The sequence below is a fragment of the Ovis canadensis genome, chromosome 13 (genome assembly GCF_042477335.2).
Source record: "Ovis canadensis isolate MfBH-ARS-UI-01 breed Bighorn chromosome 13, ARS-UI_OviCan_v2, whole genome shotgun sequence".
Lineage (NCBI taxonomy): Eukaryota > Metazoa > Chordata > Mammalia > Artiodactyla > Bovidae > Ovis > Ovis canadensis.
The window spans coordinates 36,960,980-36,984,356 of record NC_091257.1 but is presented as its reverse complement, the minus strand read 5'-3'; the positions used below and the strand labels follow the sequence as shown (position 1 = coordinate 36,984,356).

Genomic DNA, 23,377 nt, shown 5'->3' with positions numbered 1-23,377 from the left:
AACACTTGGTGCAGTGCCTGGATGTAATAGAGAGTTAGTAGATGGCACGCATTATTATGATCATCTTAGTTAATTCTCACAAACGTGTTGTCAGTGTTGTACCACAATTATGCTTACTTTTGCACTTGGGGAAACTGAGGCTTAGAGAGGTTAAGTAACCTGTTTGAGGTCACACAACTATTAAGAAGTGGAGTTAGTAAAAATTCTAACCTGGGCTATTAACCTCTAAGCTACACGTTCGTGTCTTAGGGGTGATTTTAAATTTTTTTAGCTTACTGAGAAATTAATTAAGATGTGCTTTTATTATGTATTCAGAGTATTTGTTTAGAATAAACTTTAGACTTTAGTGATTTTAAGGTATGTGAACGTGAACGTGAAGTCAGTCAGTCGTGTCCGACTCTTTGCGACCCCATGGACTGTAGCCTACCAGGCTCAAAACTGGTGAAGTTGGGTTGTGAATATACTTAGAATACTGACAAATCAGTAATTATTTAGTAAGTACCTCTGCACATAGAGTGGAAAGCTAATTGAAGGCTTAGAGATCTATGAAAATTATTTTTAATGCCTTTTAATTATGTTTAAAAAGGTAATTAAAATTTTAATTCTATTTAATTAACCATAAATTTACAAATTATGAGATTAATTTATAAGAAAGCAAATTCACTTTTGAGCTTATTTGACTTAACATTTGTTAAAATTAACTTCACCATAAAAAAAGGCCTTAATCAGATTTTCCTTTGTAGTTGTTTTATTCCCAACTAGCATTGCAAGATTAGCCAATTTTCTGCATTTTAGACATTAAAAATACAAAACTGGATAGTAATCAATCATGAAATAGTTATTAAGCTTTTAATATATGCTTAGCACCAAGCAGAATGTGATGAGATAGAAAGAAGCATATGGTACACATTCTCCAGTACTTTGAAATCTACTGAACTATACAAGATGGTACATAATTGAGTGAATTTTGCAGATCAAACTAAGAATTTTGCATGTAGTTGGAAAATGACATGACCCTCCCCAGCCTCCCCTGGAAGAAAAGTAAAGTAGCCATCATGGCATGAAAGATCATAAAACTGGTCATTGATTTTATTGTATCAGATGGAGACTTTAGAATGTGTGAGATAGAGAGCAGAATAATATGAATCAGTCATAAATATGCCTGTAGATTTTAGTCTTCTGTTAAACCTTTTTGGGCAAGGTAAGCTGCTTTAAAGCTAAATAATATTCTCCCTTTGCTTCCTCTTCTGCCCCTGGATTTTTCTTAGCCCTCTGGTCTGTTGTGATTCAGCAAGAATCCTCTTATACTGCTACCATTGCTCATTAATCCACATTTGGAATCCTGTTAATCCTCTCTCAGGTTCTTTTTTCCTGCCTTTTTGCTTCATTTCAGTATTTGCCAACATAGTAAAACAACTTCATTAAGACGAAGAAACTTAGAAAGACTAACTTTCTGCCAATGGTGGCTACTGACTAGGTCACTGGCCACTTAACGGAAAACCCAAGCCTTGTCTGTGAGCTAACTTAAAGTATCAGCTGATTCCTGGCTCTGAGATTCTTTTTCTGTTTTCTTGCTCATGATTTTTTGTTTTCCTCTGGTAAATTCAGCTTCCCCATCCATCCGAGGCTTTAAAACTGTATCCCTGCATTCTTTGAAAATACTTTTATTGTAAAATGTTTGATCAGTACAAAAGAATATATGGAGCATCCATGTAAGTTTTACATCTTGATAATAAAAGGATTGCATATGGATCTACCTTCCAACTGAAGAACTTGAATGTCACGTGAACAGTGAAGCTCGCAGGGCATCCTTCCATGATCAGGTCTCCTCACAGCTCTTCTGGATGTTATACATGTTGAATCTCTTCCCCCATTTACTTACCACCATATGTGTGTATTCCTGGCTTGTTTTCTCCTTCACCAAAATGTTTCTGAGATTCAGCCATACGGATCCGTGTATCTGTAGCTCATTTATTTTTACTCCTGGATAATATTATATTTTATGAATATACGATAATTTATTCGTCTTCTGTGGATGGATATTTAGGTTGTTTGCATATTTTTTTTGGATAATACAAATGTTATATTGAACATGTTGGTCTATATTCCTAGCTGCTCATGGGCAAGGGTTCCTTTAGAGAGAAACATACTTGTGGGTAGACCTGTTGAACTGTAGGACATGCCCATCTTTAAGATCTCACTTAATCTCCTTTTGGCTCGTCATTCAACATTTTACCAGTCTCTGGTTCACTTGGCTTTTTTTCCATCAGAAATGACTGTCTGCCTCAGAATGACCTTTTTCATTAGTCATTTTCATTTTCTCCATTTATTTACATTTGTTATAAGATTAATAATTATGGCATTGGGGGAGAGAACTTATGTCTCAGAATTAGCAAATAATTCAGTTGACAGCTCTGTTCATTGTTTTGATTTTTACGTTTTCCTTTTCAGTCATTGTGAACCTTTTTCTTAAGCTTTGCCAAACCGCCCTGGTTTCCAGGCTCTCTGTGTCTGAACTTGTGAGTGTTACTTACTGATGACTCCAAACACAAAATATCACTGAGCACGCACATGTTGGCAGAAACCGTCATACATAAGCAATAAAGGTCATTTTTGAAATTTATTAAGAAGGAGTAAACTAATATTTGCTAATGACCTAGTAATGGCATGTCCCTGCTTGATGTTTCCACGTTATTTATGTTAACCCTCCAAACACTATGTGGCAAGTTACTTTTTTTCCCTTTTCTTTTTCCATTTTATAGCAGAGGATGAAGAGTGTTAGAGAAACTGAACAAATTATAAAAGATCACAGGACAGAATTAGGGTTTAAATTTAGGTCTTTTGGGTCGTGATTTAGGGTTCTGATCTATAATACAGGAAGAGAAATGTGTGTGTGTATGTGTATGTAACATGTCAATTGTAGTAGCATTCAGTATTTGAAATAGATTTTAAAGATACTTCTGAAGAAAAATATGGCAATTCCCATTGCCCACTGGGTATATTTCTTAAATTTGATTTTCAAAAATGTAATATAATTAGTTTATTAAAAAAAATTGAAGTGCAGTTGCTTCACAATGTTGTGTTAGTTTCTGCTGCACAACAACATGGATCATTTGAGTTTAAGAATGCATTTCAACACGTGTTTATTTAGTCTTGAAGGGATCAGCATACGGGAAACAAACTGCATCGCCTCCCAGGCACTGCATGTCCTTTGGCTGAACTCAGCAGTGTCTGGACTCTGTACTCCCTCTTCCTGGGTCCTTCCTGCCATTTCTGACAAGAGATGCATTTCACCTGGCTAGGTCTCCCAAGGAGGCCAGCTTCTCAGGCTGGGCCCAGGAAGTCTCCCTGACATCTGTGGTCCTGGAACATTTCTCTAATAGTGGACAACTAGGGAGGGAGGGGGGGTTCCCAGGTGGCTCAGTGGTAAAGAATCTGCCTGCCAAGCAGATGTGGGTTCAGCCCCTGAGTTGGAAAGACCCCTTGGAGGAGGAAATGACAACCCACTCCGGTATTCTTGCCTGGAAGATCCCATGGACAGAGGGGCCTGGTGGGCTACAATCCATGGGGTCACAAAGAATAGGACATGAACATGCATGTATGAGGAGAGAGGACCAAAATTTCCTGCCTTCCTGCTGGTCTCCTGCCTCTGTTTTGCTCACTTCAGTGGGCTAATGCGGCGGCCAGAAAGAGCCTGGTAAAGCAGCAGCCCAGCATGCTGCTGGTCACATATAGCCTTCACCTCCTTCTGATCTTACTTCAGCATCACCTTCTCACTGAGGGCTTCCCTGACTGCTCTCTTTAAAAGGGCAGCATTCCTGACCCTTCTCACCTCACTTCCTGCTTTATCTCTCTCTTAGCACTTGCCAGTCATGTACCATCTATTCAAATTATAGAAGTCTCATGTCTTTTCTTTCTCTTCCACTGTAACGTAAGCTCCACAAGGCAGAGGTCAGTTACTGTGTTCTTTGCTGTGTTTTCTCACCCCTGGAACTGTACGTGGCTCATAGTAGCTGCTCAGTAAGTATTTGTTGAATGAACAAAAGATTAAATATGTAAATATTTGAGGAGGACATTCCAGAGAATGACATTCCTAGAATAATTCACCATTGTTTCTTATAAAATCGTTATAAAATACTTTTTAACAGGATCGAGGATGAGCGACCAGAGATGATAATTTTTAATCCAATGCTGAAGGAAAGAAAAGGGACAGGGCAGGAGTTTGTAATAGCAACTGATATGAGGTTCACTGAATACTTGCTGAGTTCATGTTGAGTGAGTTAATTTATAGGAGTGCTGGGATGGACTGAATGTTTTTATTCTCCCAAAGTTCTTGTTTAAACCTAATCCCCAATGTGATGCTGTTAGGAAGTGGAGCCTTTGGGAGGTGATTAGGTCATGAAGGTGAAGCCTCATTAATGAGTTTGGTGTCCTTATGGAAGAGACCCCAGAGAGCTCCTTCATCCCCCACTCCGTGTGAGACCACAGTGGAAAGATGGCCATCTGTGAACAAAGATGCAGCCTTTCTTCAGACACTGAGTCTATTTGTACCTTGATTTTGGATTTTTCAGTCTCCAGAACTATGAGAAATAAATTTTTGCTGTTTATAAGCAACCCAGTCAATGGCAGTTTTTGTTATAGCAGCCCAGATGGATTAAGATAAGCACTATGAATAGCAGTTTCTTTCCAAATCAGATCTAGATCTGTGTTTCTTAGCTCAATCTCCCAGCTCTCCCTGTTTCTTCAGCCAGTTGGAACCAAGTTCAGTGCCCAAATAGGAGGTTCCTCTTGTACCTCTAGGCTTCCCAGGTGGCCCAGTGGGATGAATCTACCTGCAATGCAGGAGATGCAAGTTCAGTCTCTGGGTCTGGAAGATCCCCTGGAGGAGGGAATGGCACTCCACTCCAGTGCTCTTGCCTGAAGAATCCCATGGGCAGAGAACCCTGGTGGGCTACAGACCCAGGGGTGGCAAAGAGTTGGACACGGTGACTGAACACAGCACTTGGATCTCTAGATCTGGGCCACCTTCCCTTGTCTGTGTCTACTCCCTTTCTTTCTTTCTCCTCTGCTCCCTCCCTTCTTACGTTTCTTTATTATTTATTAATCAACTTGCACAGGTCAGGTGCTATGCCATGACTTTGGATCACAAAGCTCAATAAAAGCTTGCCCTTGTCCCTGAGTTCTACGTGTTCTAGAGCAGGGACTGTGACTCCACTGTTACTGCAGTTCAGGGTGATAACTGCTCTAATAGGGGGTGAAAACCCATGGCATTCAGGACTGGGGAAGACCCATCCAGCACACAGAGCATCACCACTGGTGCTGAGCTTTAGTGAATAAATGCATTATGTTTCCCAGGGGCTGAAGGTAAGAATCACTCTGTCAGTGACAAGGAATTCTGAGTGATCTTATGAGAGCCCTCTTCACATAGTTCTTACAGGTTTGCAGAGCCTGCGGCATGCCTCTTGGCAGAGACAGATTGTCACCCAGCACCTGCACAGATGGGATTCAGGATTCATCTTCACCAGTGTGGTCACCAGATGACACATCCAAGGTGTTTCTTAGGAGTCTGATCATTCACATAAATCTAACAAAAAACAAGTATCTATCCTAGAATAATAGTAAAATTTGCAAATGTAAACTAATAGCAGATTCTTTTTTTAAAAAAAATTTATTTAATTGGCGGCTAATTGCTTTACAGTATTGTGGTTTTTGCCATACATTGACATGAATCATTTGGCTTTATTAACCATGATCTATCTGATTTTTATAGAACTGTTCTTTTTGATGTCTCACGACAGATATTAGGTAATCCTCTCAAGTCAGGCAAAACCAGTATTATGATGATAATACTGGACATTTGCACACACACACAAAATGCCTTATACCTTCTAAAATTTCTCCCTGTGATTTACCTCATTCAGTCCCTACAGCCTTATTAGTTAAGAAATTACCAGACTCTCTAATTAAAAATGAGGAAATTTGGGCTTACAGAAGCTAGAAGACCTGTGAGGTGGCTGGTAAGTGGCAGGGATGGGATGTTAAGTCTAGGCTCTTTCTCTGATATGATCCTCTGTTTTTATAAACTCTTAAGTCATGTGTCATAAATAGAACCAAAGCATAGAAGTAAACAAGGATAAATTCACATGTCAGTATTTCTGCGAACCTTGTTCATGTGTATACCTTGTAGGCATGGTGGTGGTGGCATATTAATCAGAATTCTTTTGGTTATTGAAGAGAGAGATATTAGCTCACTCATCCGGTAAGCCTGGTGATTCTGGCTTTAGGAAGAGTTAGATGCAAGTGCTTGAATGATGTCGGGAATCACTCTTGGAGTTTTGCTCGCCTCTGTGTTGGCCTCATCATCATTGCATAGTGGCCAAATGAGGGCCAGCAACTTCAGTTTTATAGCCCACTAAACAGAGTGCTACTGGTGGTTGGGTGATGATAGGTCTTGTATTCAAGTGGTTTCCTTTGTGTGAGTTCTCACTATTTGATACTCCCTAGCATTAATTCTAGGTAGTCTAGGGTCTTGGAGTTGGTACTCCCACTCCAAAGGTTCAGGGCTTGATCTCTGGTCAGGAACTAAGATTCCACAAGTGGTTTGTTATGGCATTAAGTGAGATTAAAACAAATACCCAAAAATGAGAAACCAAAGATGAACCCCAGACAAATGGCAGTTACAAAATCTGGCAAAAAATAAATAATGGAATATTGGTGATTGACAGGGAGGCCTGGCGTGCTGCGATTCATGGGGTCACAAAGAGTCAGACATGACTGAGTGACTGAACTGAACTGAACTGAAACAGAGTACATCATGTGAAATGCTGGACTGGATGAAGCACAAGCTGGAATCAGGATTGCCAGGAGAAATATCAATAACCTCAGATATGCAGATGACACCAGCCCTATGGCAGAAAGCAAAGAGGAACTAAAGAGCCTCTTGATGAAAGTGAAAGAAGAGAATGAAAAAGCTGGCTTAAAACTCAACATTCAAAAAGTGAAGATCATGACATCCTGTCCCATCACTTCATGGCAAATAGATGGGGAAACAGTGGAAACAGTTAAAGATTTTATTTTCTTGGGCTCCAAAATTACTGCAGACAGAGACTGCTGCCGTGAAATTAAAAGATGCTTGCTCCTTGGAAGAAAAGGTATGACAGACCTAGACATCATATTCAAAAGCAGAGACATCACTTTGCTGACAAATGTCTGTATAGTCAAGGCTGTGGTTTTTCCAGTAGTCATGTACGGATGTGAGAGTTGGACCATAAAGAAGGCTGAGTGCTTAAAAATCAATGCTTTTGAACTGTGGTATTGGAGAATATTCTTGAGAGTCCCTTGGACTGTAAGGAGATCAAACCAGTCCATCCTAAAGGATCAATCCTGAATACTTATTGGAAGGACTAATGCTGAAGCTGGAGCTCCAGTACTTTGTCCACCTGATGTGAAGAGCTGACTCATTAGAAAAGACCTTGATGCTGGGAAAGACTGAAGGCAGGAGGAGAAGGGGACGACAGAGGATGAGATGGTTGGATGGCATCACTGACTCAATGGACATGAGTTTGAGCAAGCTTTAGGAGATGGTGAAGGACAGAGAAACCTGGTGTGCTGTAATCTGTGGGGTTGAACAATAATCCTGAACAACAATGAAATGAGCCAGACCATGGAGAAAGAGTAGCCCTTTCCCATGAGTTTCTACCACAGTCCCAGGTCTGGGATTCTTGGACACACACTGGATTATGTGTATGGGTTGATTCCTGAGTGCAGAGTGCAGGCGCGCACTGGTTGGATGGGGTCATGTGAGGGCAAAGGAGAGATCTACAACCAAAAAGAGGAATCTTCTCCCTCTCTCTGTTCCCTGAGCTTTTTATTTTTTTTAATTAAAAATTTTTTACTGTGGTGAATGTCACATAAAACATATTATTTTCACCATATTTAACTGTACGGCTCAGTGGCACTAAGTACATTCACACTGTTGAACAACTCTCGCCATCATCCATCTACTGAACTTTTTACTTTCCTAAACTGAAAGTCTGTCCCCGTTAAACACTAACTCTCCATTCCCCATTCCCTACCCTGCAACCCCTGCCCCCGGCCCCTGGCATCTACTATTTTTGTATCCAGCTGTCTCTCAGAATCAGACTATGCATCCTTGGCAGACCATCGGACATAATATTTAAAATTAGACCTAAGTAGAGAGATAGGATATAAGTGGCTGGGAGTATGGAAAAGAGAGGGACTGATGAAGGGCTCAAAAGCTCCCTGCGAGCTGTCAAGATTTACTGCAGGGACTGGTGCTTGTGTTGGTGCTGAACATGGTTGTGGGTCACTCCATTAAAAAAGGATTAAACATCTAAAAACTCTGCAAATCAATTATGGAGATAATTGTATATTCTTTAAAACTAATCAGTTAACGAGGCACGCCCTAATCAGATGAATCTTATGTGTCTTGTGAATGTGGAAAGGACTCTTAAATGGTAATTAACGTGAAAGCTATGATTCTGGAATTAAACAGTTTTTCTTTTCAGTTCTTCCTTTGGAAATTGCCATTAAAAAACAAACAAAATTTCAAGCTCATCACAAAAAGAATATGTGATTGTGCCTTCTCTGGAATGAATGTTAAGGATGTTAGAACTTGGCTTCTAGATTTTTATTCTTACTTCTTCATTCCCCTTGCTCTTATTGTAACGTTGCCATCTTTCTTACTTTTATTATTTTACTGCTCTGCGCCCTAGCGTTTACTTCAAGCAAAGCTAAATGGCCTCCCTGCTTAGTTAGGCACAAAACCCCGAGAATGTGCCCGTGTGCATCTTCGCACATGCTGGGAGATTGAGAGTTAGAAGGCTAATCTCACTCAGCATTTTCTGTAGCAGAAAAATAATGCAGTTTATTTGACCTTTTACTTATGGAAATAAAGTAAGGATTTTAGTACTTTTAGACATTTAAATGAAAATGTGGAGGGAAAATTAGATATTCTTAGGCTAAAAGTGATGAGAGTATGTGTATCTTTTTATTTATTGTCATCTGGGATTTTTTTTTTTTTTTCTTTTAAGCTCTTCAGATAAAGGAAAACTTCCAGTAGCCTCAAGGACAGTAATGCCTGGGAGAACTGAGTGTTTAAAAACAAACATGACTCAACAAAAACAGTCTTTCCATGCTCAGCTAAGGAGACTTTTCAAATTTATTCAGAAAGTAACACTTGCAGAAACATTTTTTTAATTAGCTACCCTAAACATTAATTATTCAGTTCAGTTGAGTTCAGTCGCTCGGTCGTGTCTGAGCCTCCCTGTCCATCACCAACTCCCAGAGTCCACCCAAACCCATGTCCATTGTGTCGGTGATGCCATCCAACCATCTCATCCTCTGTTGTCTCCTTCTCCTCCTGCCCTCAATCTTTCCCAGCATCAGGGTCTTTTCAAATGAGTCAGCTCTCCGCATCAGGTGGCTAAAGTATTAGAGTTTCAGCTTCAACATCAGTCCCTCCAGTGAACACCCTGGACTGATATTTAGGATGGACTGGTTTGATCTCCTTGCAGTCCAAGGGACTCTCAAGAATCTTCTCCAGCACCACAGTTAAAAAGCATCAATTCTTCAGCGCTCAGCCTTCTTCACAGTCCAACTCTCACATCCATACATGACCACTGGAAAAACCATAGCCTTGACTAGATGGACCTTTGTTGGCAAAGTAATGTCTCTGCTTTTTAATATACTATCTAGGTTGGTATTTTAATTTCATGGCTGCAGTCACGATCTGCAGTGATTTTGGAGCCCAGAAAAATAAAGTCAGCCACTGTTTCCATTGTTTCCCCATCTATTTGCCATAAAGTGATGAGACCAGATGGCATGATCTTCGTTTTCTGAATGTTGAGCTTTAAGCCAACTTTTTCACTCTCTTCTTTCACTTTCATCAAGAGGCTCTTTAGTTCTTCACTTTCTGCCATAAGGGTGGTGTCATCTGCATATCTGAGGTTATTGATATTTCTCCTGGCAATCTTGATTCTAGCTTGTGCTTCTTCCAGCCCAGCGTTTCTCATGATGTACTCTGCATAGAAGTTAAATAAGCAGGGTGACAATATACAGCCTTGATGTACTCCTTTTCCTATTTGGAACCAGTCTGTTGTTCCATGTCCAGTTCTAACTGTTGTTTCTTGACCTGCGTATAGGTTTCTTAAGAGGTAGATCAGTTGGTCTGGTATTCCCATCTCTTTCAGAATTGTCCACAGTTTATTGTGATCCACACAGTCAAAGGCTTTGGCATAGTCAATAAAGCAGAAATAGATGTTTTTCTGGAACTCTGTTGTTTTTTCAATGATCCAGCGGATGTTGGCGATTTGATCTCTGGTTTCTCTGCCTTTTCTAAAACCAGCTTGAACATCTGTAAGTTCATGGTTCACGTATTGCTGAAGCCTGGCTTGGAGAATTTTGAGCATTGCTTTACTAGCGTGTGAGATGAGTGCGATTGTGCGGTAGTTTGAGCATTCTTTGGCATTACCTTTCTTTGGGATTGGAATGAAAACTGGCCTTTACCAGTCCTGTGGCCACTGCTGAGTTTTCCAAATTTGCTGACATACTGAGTGCAGCAGTTTCACAGCATCATCTTTTAGGTCCTAAAATTAGGTGCATTAGTTATTAATATGTTTTAATTTGAAGCTGGTAATTATGAAAGTTAAAATGCAAATTATATGAATTATCAAAAATATGTTTCCATATTTCTTTATAGTTAGGCTTTTAAAGAAATAAGAACAGTTGAAGTGATGTAACTGTCTCAGTCATTAACAAGCAGAATATTTAACTGATGTCACAGTTATTGTCACTATGCTAATAATAGGATATGGGACCCTAGTAAGATTAAGCATTGGCTGTTCTAGTTCCCTGAGGAAACTGTAAAATTCAGCCTCACTGGGTTGTAATTAGAAAGAAATATATTTAAAGACTGAAAAAAACTTTGGTACCTCAGTACACAGTATGCCAAGGGCATGTGCTTAAAGCCTTTTAATCCCTAGGTGTGGCCTGTTTTATAAATATTTCCATAAGCATTTACATATTCAACATTTGGCAGTTAAACACTGTATAATCATACCCATATGCTTTGCCTTATGAAATAAAATGAAAACTTTGTTAGGACAGGGCTGCTGCTGATAATGTTGTATGTCTCCGTCATCCATAGTGCAGTCCAGGCTCAAAATGATACTTTGTCATTGACAAAACAAGCCATGGGACCAGAAGATTAAGCTTTCTCTTTCCACATTTATTTTTCAGTTTTATTACAACTGTTAATGATGATAATAATTACTATTATGGAGCACTTGCTTGTTTCCTATGGGCTCAGTGTGTGAACTAAGACATTTGATATTATCTTTCAACCTATTAAATAGCGTTATTTAAATACTAGGGCTTCCAGGCAGCTCAGAAGTAAACAGTCATCCTGCCAAGCAGGAGACACAGGTTTGATCCCTGAATCAGGAAGATCCCCTGCGAAAGGAAATGGCAACCCACTCCGTTATTCTTACCTGGAGAATCCCATAGACAGAGGAGTCTGGTATGGGCTACAGTCCAAGGGGTTGCAAAAGAGTTGGACATAGCAACTAAACAACAACAAATTTAAATACTGCTATTTTTGCCATTATCGTCGTTTTATGAATTAGACCACTGAAGCACAGAGTGGTTGAGTAACTTGCCTAAGGCCACAAAGTGGTTGCTGGGATACAAACCAACCAGTCTCGCTATTCACTGTATCACCTGCTAATAGAGCTGTTCCTGGAGATGCTGCTTCTGACTTTAGCAGCTTATATGGCCTCTGACTATCCTGAGTGGAATTTATGATTGTTTTGTTTACTTTTCTTTTTCTTTCTTTTTTTTTCTTTCACTCCTAATTTTGTTAGGTCAAGTACAAAAGAGATTTTGAAGAAAGCAAAGGGAGGGGCTTCAGCATCGTTACAGACACTCCTGAACTACAGAGGCTGAAGAGGACTCAGGAACAAATCAGTAACGTAGGTGACCATTTGTTCAGTGACGTAATAACCCTGACTTGTATTTCTGGTGAGAAAGTGAAATTGGACAACTTGGAAGTGTTCTTATTGCTGTAAGTTGTAAGCAGTACTCAGTGTCCTCAGAAAATATGCCAGGTTCATCTATTGAACTGCTTCCCTTTGATTTCATCACAGTTATCAAGAGCTTGACAATAGCAGTGACTACAGGCATACCTATTTTTACTGGGCTTTACTTTTTTTACACTTCACAGATGAATTTTTTTTTTTTTTTACAAATAGAAGATTTGTGACAACCCTGTATTGTCAGATGATGTTTAGCATTTTTTAGCAATGAAGTATTTTTTAATTAAGGTAGATACACTTTGGCCACCTGATGTGAAGAGCCAACTCATTGGAAAAGACCCTGATGCTGGAAAAGATTGAGGGCAGCAGGAGAAGGGGGTGGCAGAGAATGAGGTGGTTGGATGGCATCACCGACTCAATGGACGTGATTTGAGCAAGCTCCGGGAGATAGTGAAGGACAGGGAAGTCTGGTGTGCTGCAGTCCATGGGGTCTCAAAGAGTCAAACACGACTTAGTGACTAAACAACAACATGTTTTTAGACGTGTTGCACTATTGCACACTTTGTAGATGACAGTATAGTGTACATATAACTTTTAGATGCACTGGGAAACCAAAAAATTCGACTCTCTTTGTTGTGATATTTGCGCTATTGACCTGGTCTGGAACCGAACATGCAATATTTCAGAGTTATGCCTGTGTATTTCTGAATACACTTTTAATTTATTTAGTTGGTTTATCAAGTAAATTGGCTTATCTAGCAAATCAATTTAATTAAATTAATTGTGTATTTAGAAATAATAGTCATTGCTATTAAGAGATGTTATTGTAACAGCGTCTTATTTCACTTTAAATGATTCTCAATGTAAAAATTTTTCCAGAATAGAACTTGTATAGGTAAATGTTAAAGCCTATCAATTGGTTTTTTGTGGTGAGTAAGCATACGGAATATACATACAAGGTTAGGTATCTGGAGAAATCTCATGTTTGCTCAATGTGTGTATTCAAGATTTCATATTTTAAATTAGATATTTGTTGAAATGGTGTATTGCATCTAATTTCTGAAATAAACATTTACATATGAAGTTGCTTTGAATTTGAAAGCTGCGTCTTGTTCACTAGCATTTTCTTGTTTCTGCGCATTTAATAGCATTTTCTTGGAAAAGAAAATGGAAACTAGCAGAAATTCAAACCATATTAGGGACCAAAAAGTGTTGAGTACTTATTAAAGTGGTAATTATGTTTCTTTATTATATGAAGTGTGTCAAAATGCATTTTTTTCTAGAAATAAGTTAATTCAATGTTAAGTACTCCAGAGGAAATATGAATGAAAGTCAGCAACCATTTATATTATATAAAAGTAGGAACAAATATGCAGACATATACTTTTTCACAAGAGGTCTACTTTGTGTGTTTCATGTACAGTCACCAAAATTTATGTGTCTAAATGGTTTAAGTTATGTAGCATTGGTTTCTGGGAAATGTTTAGTTAGCAGGTTGTTTTCAACTCACTGGTATTTGGCTGTCTTCGTTATGTACCAACATATAGCCACAATTTGCAGAAAGAAATCATAGCATACAATCTGAGAATGAATTTTGTCAAAAGTTCAAAAACAGAATTATCTGATATTTTAAAAATTTGTTTAGGGAGTAAGAAGAGACAGAGACACTTTGTTTTGCCATATTCCCTAAGGTTTATCCATTGTTTGCTTTTTAAATGGGCGTTTTATTTCAGCAAGGACTTTTTCCTTTGAGGAGAAAGAGTTGAATTTTAAGGATTCAAGGCTTCTGTCCCTTAGTTTTTTCCACCCCATCCTTATAACCCACTGATCACGGATACTGAAGATTGCCTCCATCGTCTTTCTTCCCCTTCATTCTTTCCTTAAATCAAAACCCTATTTTTGTTTTCTAAAATGCAAATTAGAGAAATGTTTCACTGGCAGTTACTACATTCAGTAATGTTTCTGATTTTGGATTATTTTTGGAGAACCTTTTTTTAAAAAATAAAAAGTGTTGCATAAAACAAAGTTACATCATAAATCTTCAACTATCACAAATTTATTTCAAAAAGAACTAAACAGTTCTACTTAAGACATTCCTGTGACAGCTCACATAAGGATTGCAGTTGATTCAAAGGTAAGCCTTTTAATTTGTATTCAAATTAAGTCATTATTCATATTTAATAAGAAAAGAACTGATCATTTCACCAACCTTTATCCTTAGCAGGAATATACATTTTATTCAATACCAGAGGCTGTTTGCAGATCCATTCTTAATTACGCAAAAACCCTTATAACACAGGTATGTATAAATTTATGTTTATTATATACATAGCAGTATATACAAAATACTGTTTACATTAAGGTATCTTAATCTAATCTTAACCTATAAGGTAGACAGTGGTGATTTTAAAAAGTATGTAATTTAGATAACATCTTTTGAAACAAATTTATACAACAGTCTTGGAGAAGGAAATGGCAACCCACTCCAGTAATCTTGCCTGGAGAATCCCATGGACAGAGTAGTCTGGTGGGATACAATCCATGAGGTTGCAAAGAGTCGGACGTGACTGAGCAACTAACACTCACGTGCAACAGTCTTGATGTTATCTACCATAGCAGTCTTATAAGTAGTTGTTTAGCCATGATGAGACATATTGCTATTTAGATAGCAGGAAGAAAACATAAATTTCACATTATTACTGTTAGGGGTTTATCATTTTTTCTTTAGTTTTGTTTGGAAATAATTAACATATATCACTGTATAAGTTTAAGCTGTACAGCATGATGGTTTGACTTACGTGTTTGTAAGATGATTACCACAGTAGGTTTAGTTAACATCATCATCTCAAATAGATACAATAAAAAGAAAGGGAAAAAAGAATTCTCCTTGTGATGAGAATCTGTAGGATCTACTCTCTTAACAACTTTCTTGTATAATATACAGCTATGTCAACTACAATCATCATGTTGTACATTACATATCTAATACTGATTTATCTTATAACTGGAGGATTGTACCTTTTGACCACATTCTTTTAGTTTGCCCTCTCTCCACCCATCTGGTAACCACAAAGCTGATCTTTTTTTCTGTAAGTTTGGTGCAGGTTTTTTGTTTCTTCTTTTTTTTGGGGCGGGGGGGTAACACATATAAGTGAGATCATATAGTATTTGTCAATAAGTCTATTTGACTTATTTCACTTAGCATAATGCCTTCTAGGTCCATCAGTGTTGTTGAAAATGGTAGGATTTTCTCCTTTTTTATGGTTGAATAATATATTTCTTTGTGTGTGTGCATGTGTGCGTGCATGCATACATACTTGCATACATCTTGAAATTTCTTTATCCATTTATCCGTTGATGGATACGTCGCTTGTTTCCATGTCTTGGCTATTGTGAATAAAGCTGCAATGAATATGAGAATGCAGATATCTTTTTGAGTTAGTGTTTTTGTTTCCTTTGGATACATTCCCAGAAGTGGATTTGTTGGATAATATGGTAGTTCTATTTTTAATTTTTTGAGGAACTGCTATGCTGTTTTTCATAGTGGCTGCACCAAATTACAATCCCACCAACAGTGCACAAGAAGTTAGGGATTTACTGTTGGAGAAAAGAAGCTGTTAAATATTTTGAGGTCTAGTGAGTTTATTATTCATTTATAAGGCTACAACTTCATGAACTTTTCCTGTGACCTCCCAGGTTTTCCATATTACTCAAGGATCTTTTTTTTCTGTAAGAAACATGGGCTAATCTGAAAGGTTGGTATTTTGACTAGTCCAGTTTTCTGCATTACTTTCAGATAAACCCAAACCACTGAAATATATTGGCCAAATCCGGACAGATGTTTTTGACTGTGGCCTAGATTGTGTCTGTTTTGGGAGGAAAAAGTTCAGATAGAGACACCAGAGTCTTCTCCTGATGCTGGGATGGAGTTAGTTTATCCTGAAAATCAGAAGGGATATGAGATTTGAGCTCTGGGTTTAAAATAGGTTGATGTAGGTATGTTAACTAAATCAGGGTCTTCGTAATCTTTATTTTTCCATTTGCTTCATTTCCTTACTTGTATTTAGTTTATCTTTGAATATTGTCCAGATCTTTCTGAACTGCCTTTAATCCCTTTTGGACTAAGGAAAGTATAAAGACATAATACAGTGGATTTAATGACAACTCCTAGGTGTTTTGGATAATATGTTATGGATGAGTGGGCATTTTTGATTGCTTGTTACTGTGTTAGTATTACGAAAATTTTTTTCAGACATTCTCATATTCATTTGTCAAAGGCTTGAAATCATTTATAAATGCCTACTTAGTCTGCGTGTGTTACCAAGGTGTGGGATGAAATACAACTGTAAATTTGAAATTGTGTGTAATGAAAAGGGTGAGAGCAGGTTTAGCCTTAACTTCTTTCTTTTGGAGTCTATAATGCCAACATATTGAATCTGGGAGATTTATTAAATGCTGCAATTTAAAATTCTTTCATTATATTTCTCTCTTAGTATAGCTGCAGAAAGAATACGAAGAGAGGCAAGATTTCACAATTTATGGAGTGGTTGGAATGAAAAAAAGAACTAGTTCCTCAAATAAAAAAGTTTTCCTATGAAATTCCAGAGGATGTCTGATTGCCTACCGCACATCCCCAGTTCTAGAGTTTAAAGTCAGGAATGGCAGAAATGTCTTAGTACATGTTCACGTTTTCTTTACTTAGTGATATTTCAGAAGAGTGTTCTTACATGACAACTTATAAACATGAATTGAGGAATTCCTGTGACTTCGAACGTTAAAAAAAGTCTTTCTTCTGTTGTCCTTATAGTTCTGGCATAATTGTAAAGGCAGTTTCTAATTCACGTGGTTACCACCTTCAAGTTGATAAGCAATGCATTCAGGAAATCTGCAGCAGGATAGTAAGGCAGAATCACCCCCAGACATCTAAGGGACTCAGTCCAGCCTGGAGAAGAGTATTGATGTGCTTTTCTGTTTACACACTAATATAAACTGCATTTTCAATTAGCTGAGATAGTCTGGGGATAAATTGTGAAATAAAATGATGACGTTCAACCCCTAGAGACTATGGCAATCTTAGTGCTGTAGATAAAATTGAGATGTTTATTTTCTAATTTATTTCAGGTGGTGGAGAAATATTGTATGAAGGGGAGGGAAAAAAAAAGACCCAGATGACAAATCTTGTATTTTACAGAGTGACTAAAATGGTAAGTATACCATTATGTAATTTGTCAAGATTTGTGCCTTGACTCACAGAAGAAATATTCAAATATGTGTGTGTGTGAGTGTGTGCACGTGTGCGTGTGTAAGTGTACCTATGTATGTTGGCTTCAGTGGGAATCTTTAGAACTCCCTTTCCTTAGATCACTGGCCCGTAGACAATAGAATTTTCACCTGTTCTATATTTAGCCCCTTACCTGTAGCATCTATCATTATGGCTATCTGTCCTGTTTCCCAAATATCCCCTTTCATTACTATTTTCACATTTAGCATACCGAGAAATGCTTACTTGCTTTACCAGAAAAGTTCAGGTTGAAGCCCCTCTTTTTTTTTTTAACATTATAGAAAAGGGTCTGTCTGTAATTTGATATTGAAATATAATTGTTTTTAGTTTTTTAATTTTTCATTGACTTCTTAGAATGCAAAATAAATTATATGCCCATTAATAAGCTCACATGGATACTGCTGATTTAGTTCCCTAAGATTTTGTGAGCTGGCTTCAAAAATATTAGATTATTGGAGATAAACATGGCCTAATAATTGAATAGCAGTGTCTATGGACTATTAAAGGATTTGATTCAAAGGTACACTGAGTATAAAGGGTGAGCATGGGGGTAGAGCTGATTGTCTGGGGATCTGGTCTCTGTTTGTAATTTAAATAAATCACTTTGACAGAGACTGACTGTGGCCATGTTCAAGCTGCTGATGGTGTGAAATTGAGTTGTATGGTGGACAGAAGACAAGCAGTCAAGAGAAATCCCCAAAGGCAAAATTTGTTATGTAATTGGGTCAACTCATGCATGAGAAATGCATGCTAATTGTAAACCAGTAGCAAAATTATAGTGTATGAGGCAGTTAGGTCTTATATGAACCTGAACAACTGACATAGAATTTTTCTTTCTTTTTTATATTGAGCAAACATAAAATGGGATTTTTTTAAAGGCTAGGAAGGTAAACACCATACAGTGTTGAAATGGATTGTTACTCTTATTGCTCATGCAAGAAGCATAACTGTTTTGTAACTAATGAAAACTTAATGGAATCTTCTGATTTTAAGTAGTGGAATCCTCTGATTTTGAGTAGTGAAATCTAGAACACCAGGTAGTTTGAAAGGAGAATCCAGTAGTATTTTTGTTGTAACTCCTAACTGGGCTGATTAACATAGATTATTAGTGATGAGGTCAGTGGTTTGGATTTAAGTCCTTGAAATCTAGTATTTTCTCAGAGTGAATCTGTGTGTTACTTTAATGATCCGTGCTTTATCTTCACCTTATCTCAACCAATAACTTCCATGAATTCCTGTGTAACAGTAGGTCAGTAGCATTGTCTTTAAAGCAAAGATTGAGTATGTAGAAAGCAATACTGCAATAATATATATTTTCCTTATAATACCTACCACATGTAGGAATGGTTTATTTGTTTCAATACACTTTGACATACCCAATCTAATTAGATCCTCTGAACAACCTCTCCTTAGGGAAAGTATTTCTATGAGGAATACTTATACTTTCATGAGAAAAATGTACGGAAAATTATGTCTTGGTTCTTTCTCATCTAAATCCGTGGTTTCCCTTACACCTGGTTTTGTTTTATTTTTCCACCTATGGCAGAACTTCAAAGGTTAATCTCGTCTTTTTATCCTCAATTTTTTACCCACAGTCACTTAAAAAAACAAATACATCCCAGACCAGTAATTACTTGTGCATGGCAAGTACAAGAGTTTTCCTTGTAAAATGGCATTGTCTAAAGAGGAGGTTTGGGAAGAACCCCCATAATAAAAGAATTAACACATATTACTTCTTTTTGGAAACAAAGATTAAGGACTCAGCAAACAGTTTCTGAAGATCTTTCTTTTGTGAAATCCCTTCCCCTCAACATTCCTCTCTTTTCAATCCTGCTGTGTTCAGGCCTTATCCTGCCTAAGTTATTACAGAGGTCTCCTAATTGGTCTTATCTCCTTTCAGGCTCTTGTGGTCCTTCCGTTGTATCTTAAACACTGTCACCAGATGACTCTTTCTAAAATACCTCTTTCATCATGACCCTAATTATGACCCACTAAAAAACTTTCCCTGGACCTCCACTTTCAGTAGGATAAAATGTAATCTTCTAAACTCCTTAATTTCTGACTCTAAGGACCCCCCACAGTCTGTTCCTAAATTATTTTTCACCTTATCTTTCACTGTCCTTCAACACTATTCTTCCATTTCTTTTAGGCCTGGCTCCTTACTCTGTTCTGGGCTTTTCACGAGTCTTTCCTCTGATTTGGAACAGTTTCGTACCATTCACCGCATTTCCACCCCTTGTTCTCAGACATACTTTCAGACCCCAAAGAACAGTGATTTTTTTCTTTTAATTGGAGGATAATTGCTTTACAATGTTGTGTTAGTTTCTGCTGTACAACAAAGTGAATCATCTGTGTGTATACATCTATCCCCTCCCTCTTGAGCCTCCCTCCCGCTACCCCGCTTTCCCACCTTCTCTGGGCAACACAGGGCACCGGGCTGAGCTCTGCGTATGTTATACAGCAGCTTCCCTCTAGCTATCTAGAGACCTTATCTCTGAGTCGTGACAGTGCTTTGACAATAGCCCCTTTACCTGTACCACCGAACTCACACATTGCATTCTACTTTTTGGCTTTAGTTAACATTTCATGTGATATCTGTTTTACCTCTCTGACTTTGTGAAGATGAAGATTATCCATGGCTTTCTTAATTTATGTATTGTGTCTCCAAGATGGTGCTTTGCATGTCACCTTTCTTGTCACTTTCTTTTTCTTGAAACCTCTCTTTGAAAGAGAGTTCTTAGCTTTTAAGATTGCTTTGAGTCTGGTTTTTTTTTTTTTTGTGCTGCCTGATAAACACTTATTTTTTTACTTTCTCCTATTTTTACTTCAGTATTCAGTGATTTATGTAGTTTTATCCAAAGATTATAGTAGTATTCTCTAAGTAAAGCAGGACCATTTGGTTTCTAATGTGGCATTGAAGAATCTTATTATATTAGAAATGCAAGGACTTCCCCTGTTTTAAAGGTTGTAGTCAAGGAACTCTTTTTGATGAGTAAGTACCTGAAAAAAATAGGACTTGAAGTAGTCTATTATTTGGGCCACCATAACAAAATATATTATAGGCTGTGTGGCTTAAATGGCAGACATTTATTTACTCATGGTTCTAGAGGCTGATCTGGCCCCATTACTTCATGGGAAATAGATGGGGAAACAGTGTCAGACTTTATTTTGGGGGGCTCCAAAATCACTGCAGATGGTGATTGCAGCCATGAAATTAAAAGACGCTTACTCCTTGGAAGAAAAGTTATGACCAACCTCGATAGCATATTGAAGAGCAGAGACATTACTTTGCCAACAAAGGTCCGTCTAGTCAAGGCTATGGTTTTTCCAGTGGTCATGTATGGATGTGAGAGTTGGACTGTGAAGAAGGCTGAGTGCCGAAGAATTGATGCTTTTGAACTGTGGTGTTGGAGAAGACTCTTGAGAGTCCCTTGGACTGCAAGGAGATCCAACCAGTCCATTCTGAAGGAGATCAACCCTGGGATTTCTTTGGAAGGAATGATGCTGAAGCTGAAACTCCAGTACTTTGGCCACCTCATGTGAGAGTTGACTCATTGGAAAAGACTCTGATGCTGGGAGGGACTGGGGTCAGGAGGAGAAGGGGACGACCCAGGATGAGATGGCTGGATGGCATCACTGACTCAATGGACTTGAGAACTCTGGGAGTTGGTGATGGATAGGGAGGCCTGGCGTGCTGCGATTCATGGGGTCACAAAGAGTCGGACACGGCTGAGCGACTGAACTGAACTAGAGGCTGAAAGTTTCAGGTCGCAGTTAGTCTGGGCTAGGTTCTGGTGAGAGCTCTCCCTGGCTTGCTGAAGGAACCTTTCTTGCAGTGGCCTTTCCTCAGCACATGTGCATGAGAGAGAGAGGCTTCTGGTGTGGTTTTCTCTTCATGTAAGGGTGCCAGTTGAATTGCATCAGGGCTCCACTGGTATGACCTCACAAGTCGCTTCAGTCATGTCCAGTTCTTTGTGACCCTATGGACAGTAGCCTGCCAGGCTCTTCATGCAGGCATGAATACTGGAGTGAGTTGCTATGCCCTCCTCCAGGGAATATTCCCCACCCAGGGAGGGAACCCATGTCTCTTATGTCTCCTGCATTGGCAGGTGGATTCTTTACCACTAGAGCCACCTGGAAATGCTCATTTAACCTTAATTGCTCTCTTAAAGGCCCCCATCTCAAATAGTCACATTGACGATTAGGGCTTTAAGATATGAGTTGGGTTTGGGGCAAGATTCAGTCCATAGCAGGGCATAATGAAAAATGATCTACATAAAATCACAGAATGATTTTGAGATAGGTCATATACATTTTAGATATGTTTAGATATGCAAGCTTCTATCATAAACCACTGTCTTTAGTGGAGGTAGATGATACTGCCTGTTGCTATTCTAGGAAAACTTGTACATTCAGTTTTTAGGTTTTTTCCTATTTTGAAACAGAACAATCTTAACTTAAAAAAAAATTCCTTTTAGTCCTATTTCTAATCCTTAATTTGGGCCTTTCAAGCCTCTTTTCATTTGTGATTTTATGCCATAGTCATTTATGGAAACAAAGATAAATCATAGTAGTTTAGTTATATTTTTAAGTTTTCTAGGCCTCAGTTGAATTACATAGCTTAAAATATAGATTTCACATGTCCTGTGCTGGCAGTTTGACCTGGGTGGATGTGAAGAAAAAGGAGGCCAGAGGTGTGACAATAGAGAAGAAATATTCCATGCCACAGGGAAAATCTAATAAACACTAGCTTTATTTTTTTTTAATAAAAGTCTCAATTTCCAGTGCATTATACAGATTTAAAACTTAAAAAGTATCTGAATTTTCTTCCAGATTTTCTTATACCTCTTGGGACATATCTACAGTGAGCACATACTGATTACTGAGGAAAACCCAGACATCTTACCAGATACATTTGTGGAATCCCCAGATGTGACTGTCATTAATAATTATGCCACATAATTATCATTTCAATGGATTTTTGGAGGTAGGTTTAAAACCTGTTGTATTTTTCAGTTAATAAGTGTAATAGTCAAACGTCATTTTAACTTATTAGGAGGTCATGAGTCAAGGGGAACATTATACAGAGATTTAATTTAAACCCATCAGTAACCTAAGCCAGGTTTAGACAATTAAAGAAAATTGCATGATTGGAAGTTAGAAGCAGTGATTTTTTTCAAGTATATGCAGATACATTCTCTAATTTGCATTTTATTTTTTCCTAGAAGAATTATTTCATGAAAATCACTTTTTTTTTTTTGCTTATGCTTCCTACCATAGCTTTCTTTTCTTTTACTGTTGTCAGAGTGGCTTTGTAGGCTTTTCTTCTTCTGTACAGAATCCTGTGCAATGATGCTCATAGAAGGATTGCTGGTAAAAGGATCTGTTGCTCTTGGAACATACCCCCAGGCTTTTCCAAAGACAAGAAGCAAGAAGTTATAATCATTTTTTTTTGTTTGCTCATATTTATGATTTAGCTTTCCTCTTGTGGCTATATTAACTGTAACAAGGCCAACGTTTAATTTGTTTGAATTAAGCCTTTGGATCATTTCACTTTTGGAATTATGAAAGAGTTGGGATTTGCCAGTGTTTCGTAAACTGTGAAAAAGGATATAGATTTAGAAGGAAGAATAAAAGAAAAAAACTTAAAATATCATCCTGTACTTAACACTTATTTTTGATAGAATTTATTTCCCCCCCAAAAGTGATTTAAATATTTACTTTTGATCTGTAGTTATTATAGGTCTTTTGAGGGCAAGCAGCGTTTCCTGTTCATGTTTGAATCCTCCAGAACACAATACCTTGATTATAAAGAATAAGATAGAAGTAGAAGCTCCCTTCACTGTTCCCTTACCTGCACATGTGTTTGTTAGACATTAAACATTTGCTGTGAGCATCGTATTGCACCCGGCCCTGTAGCTTGCAGAAAAAATGAGAAACTACTTTTGGCATGCATTTATGCTCCATGCTAGAATGTGTGAAGTGTTTGGGAAACGCTTTCATGAAGGAGAGCCTTAATGCAATGTAAAGTCCTAAATGAGGG

General features: G+C 38.0%; 1 protein-coding gene across 2 annotated transcripts in view; it reads left to right on the top strand.

Moving 5' to 3' along the window:
- The window catches only part of NEBL (nebulette), a 376,628-nt gene that overhangs the window by 192,667 nt on the left and 160,584 nt on the right, over positions 1-23,377 (top strand). For both annotated transcript variants that reach the window (XM_069547396.1, XM_069547395.1), the window contains exon 4: positions 11,883-11,990. In XM_069547396.1, the coding sequence (XP_069403497.1) occupies positions 11,883-11,990 (108 nt within the window). The remainder of the gene's footprint in view (positions 1-11,882; positions 11,991-23,377) is intronic.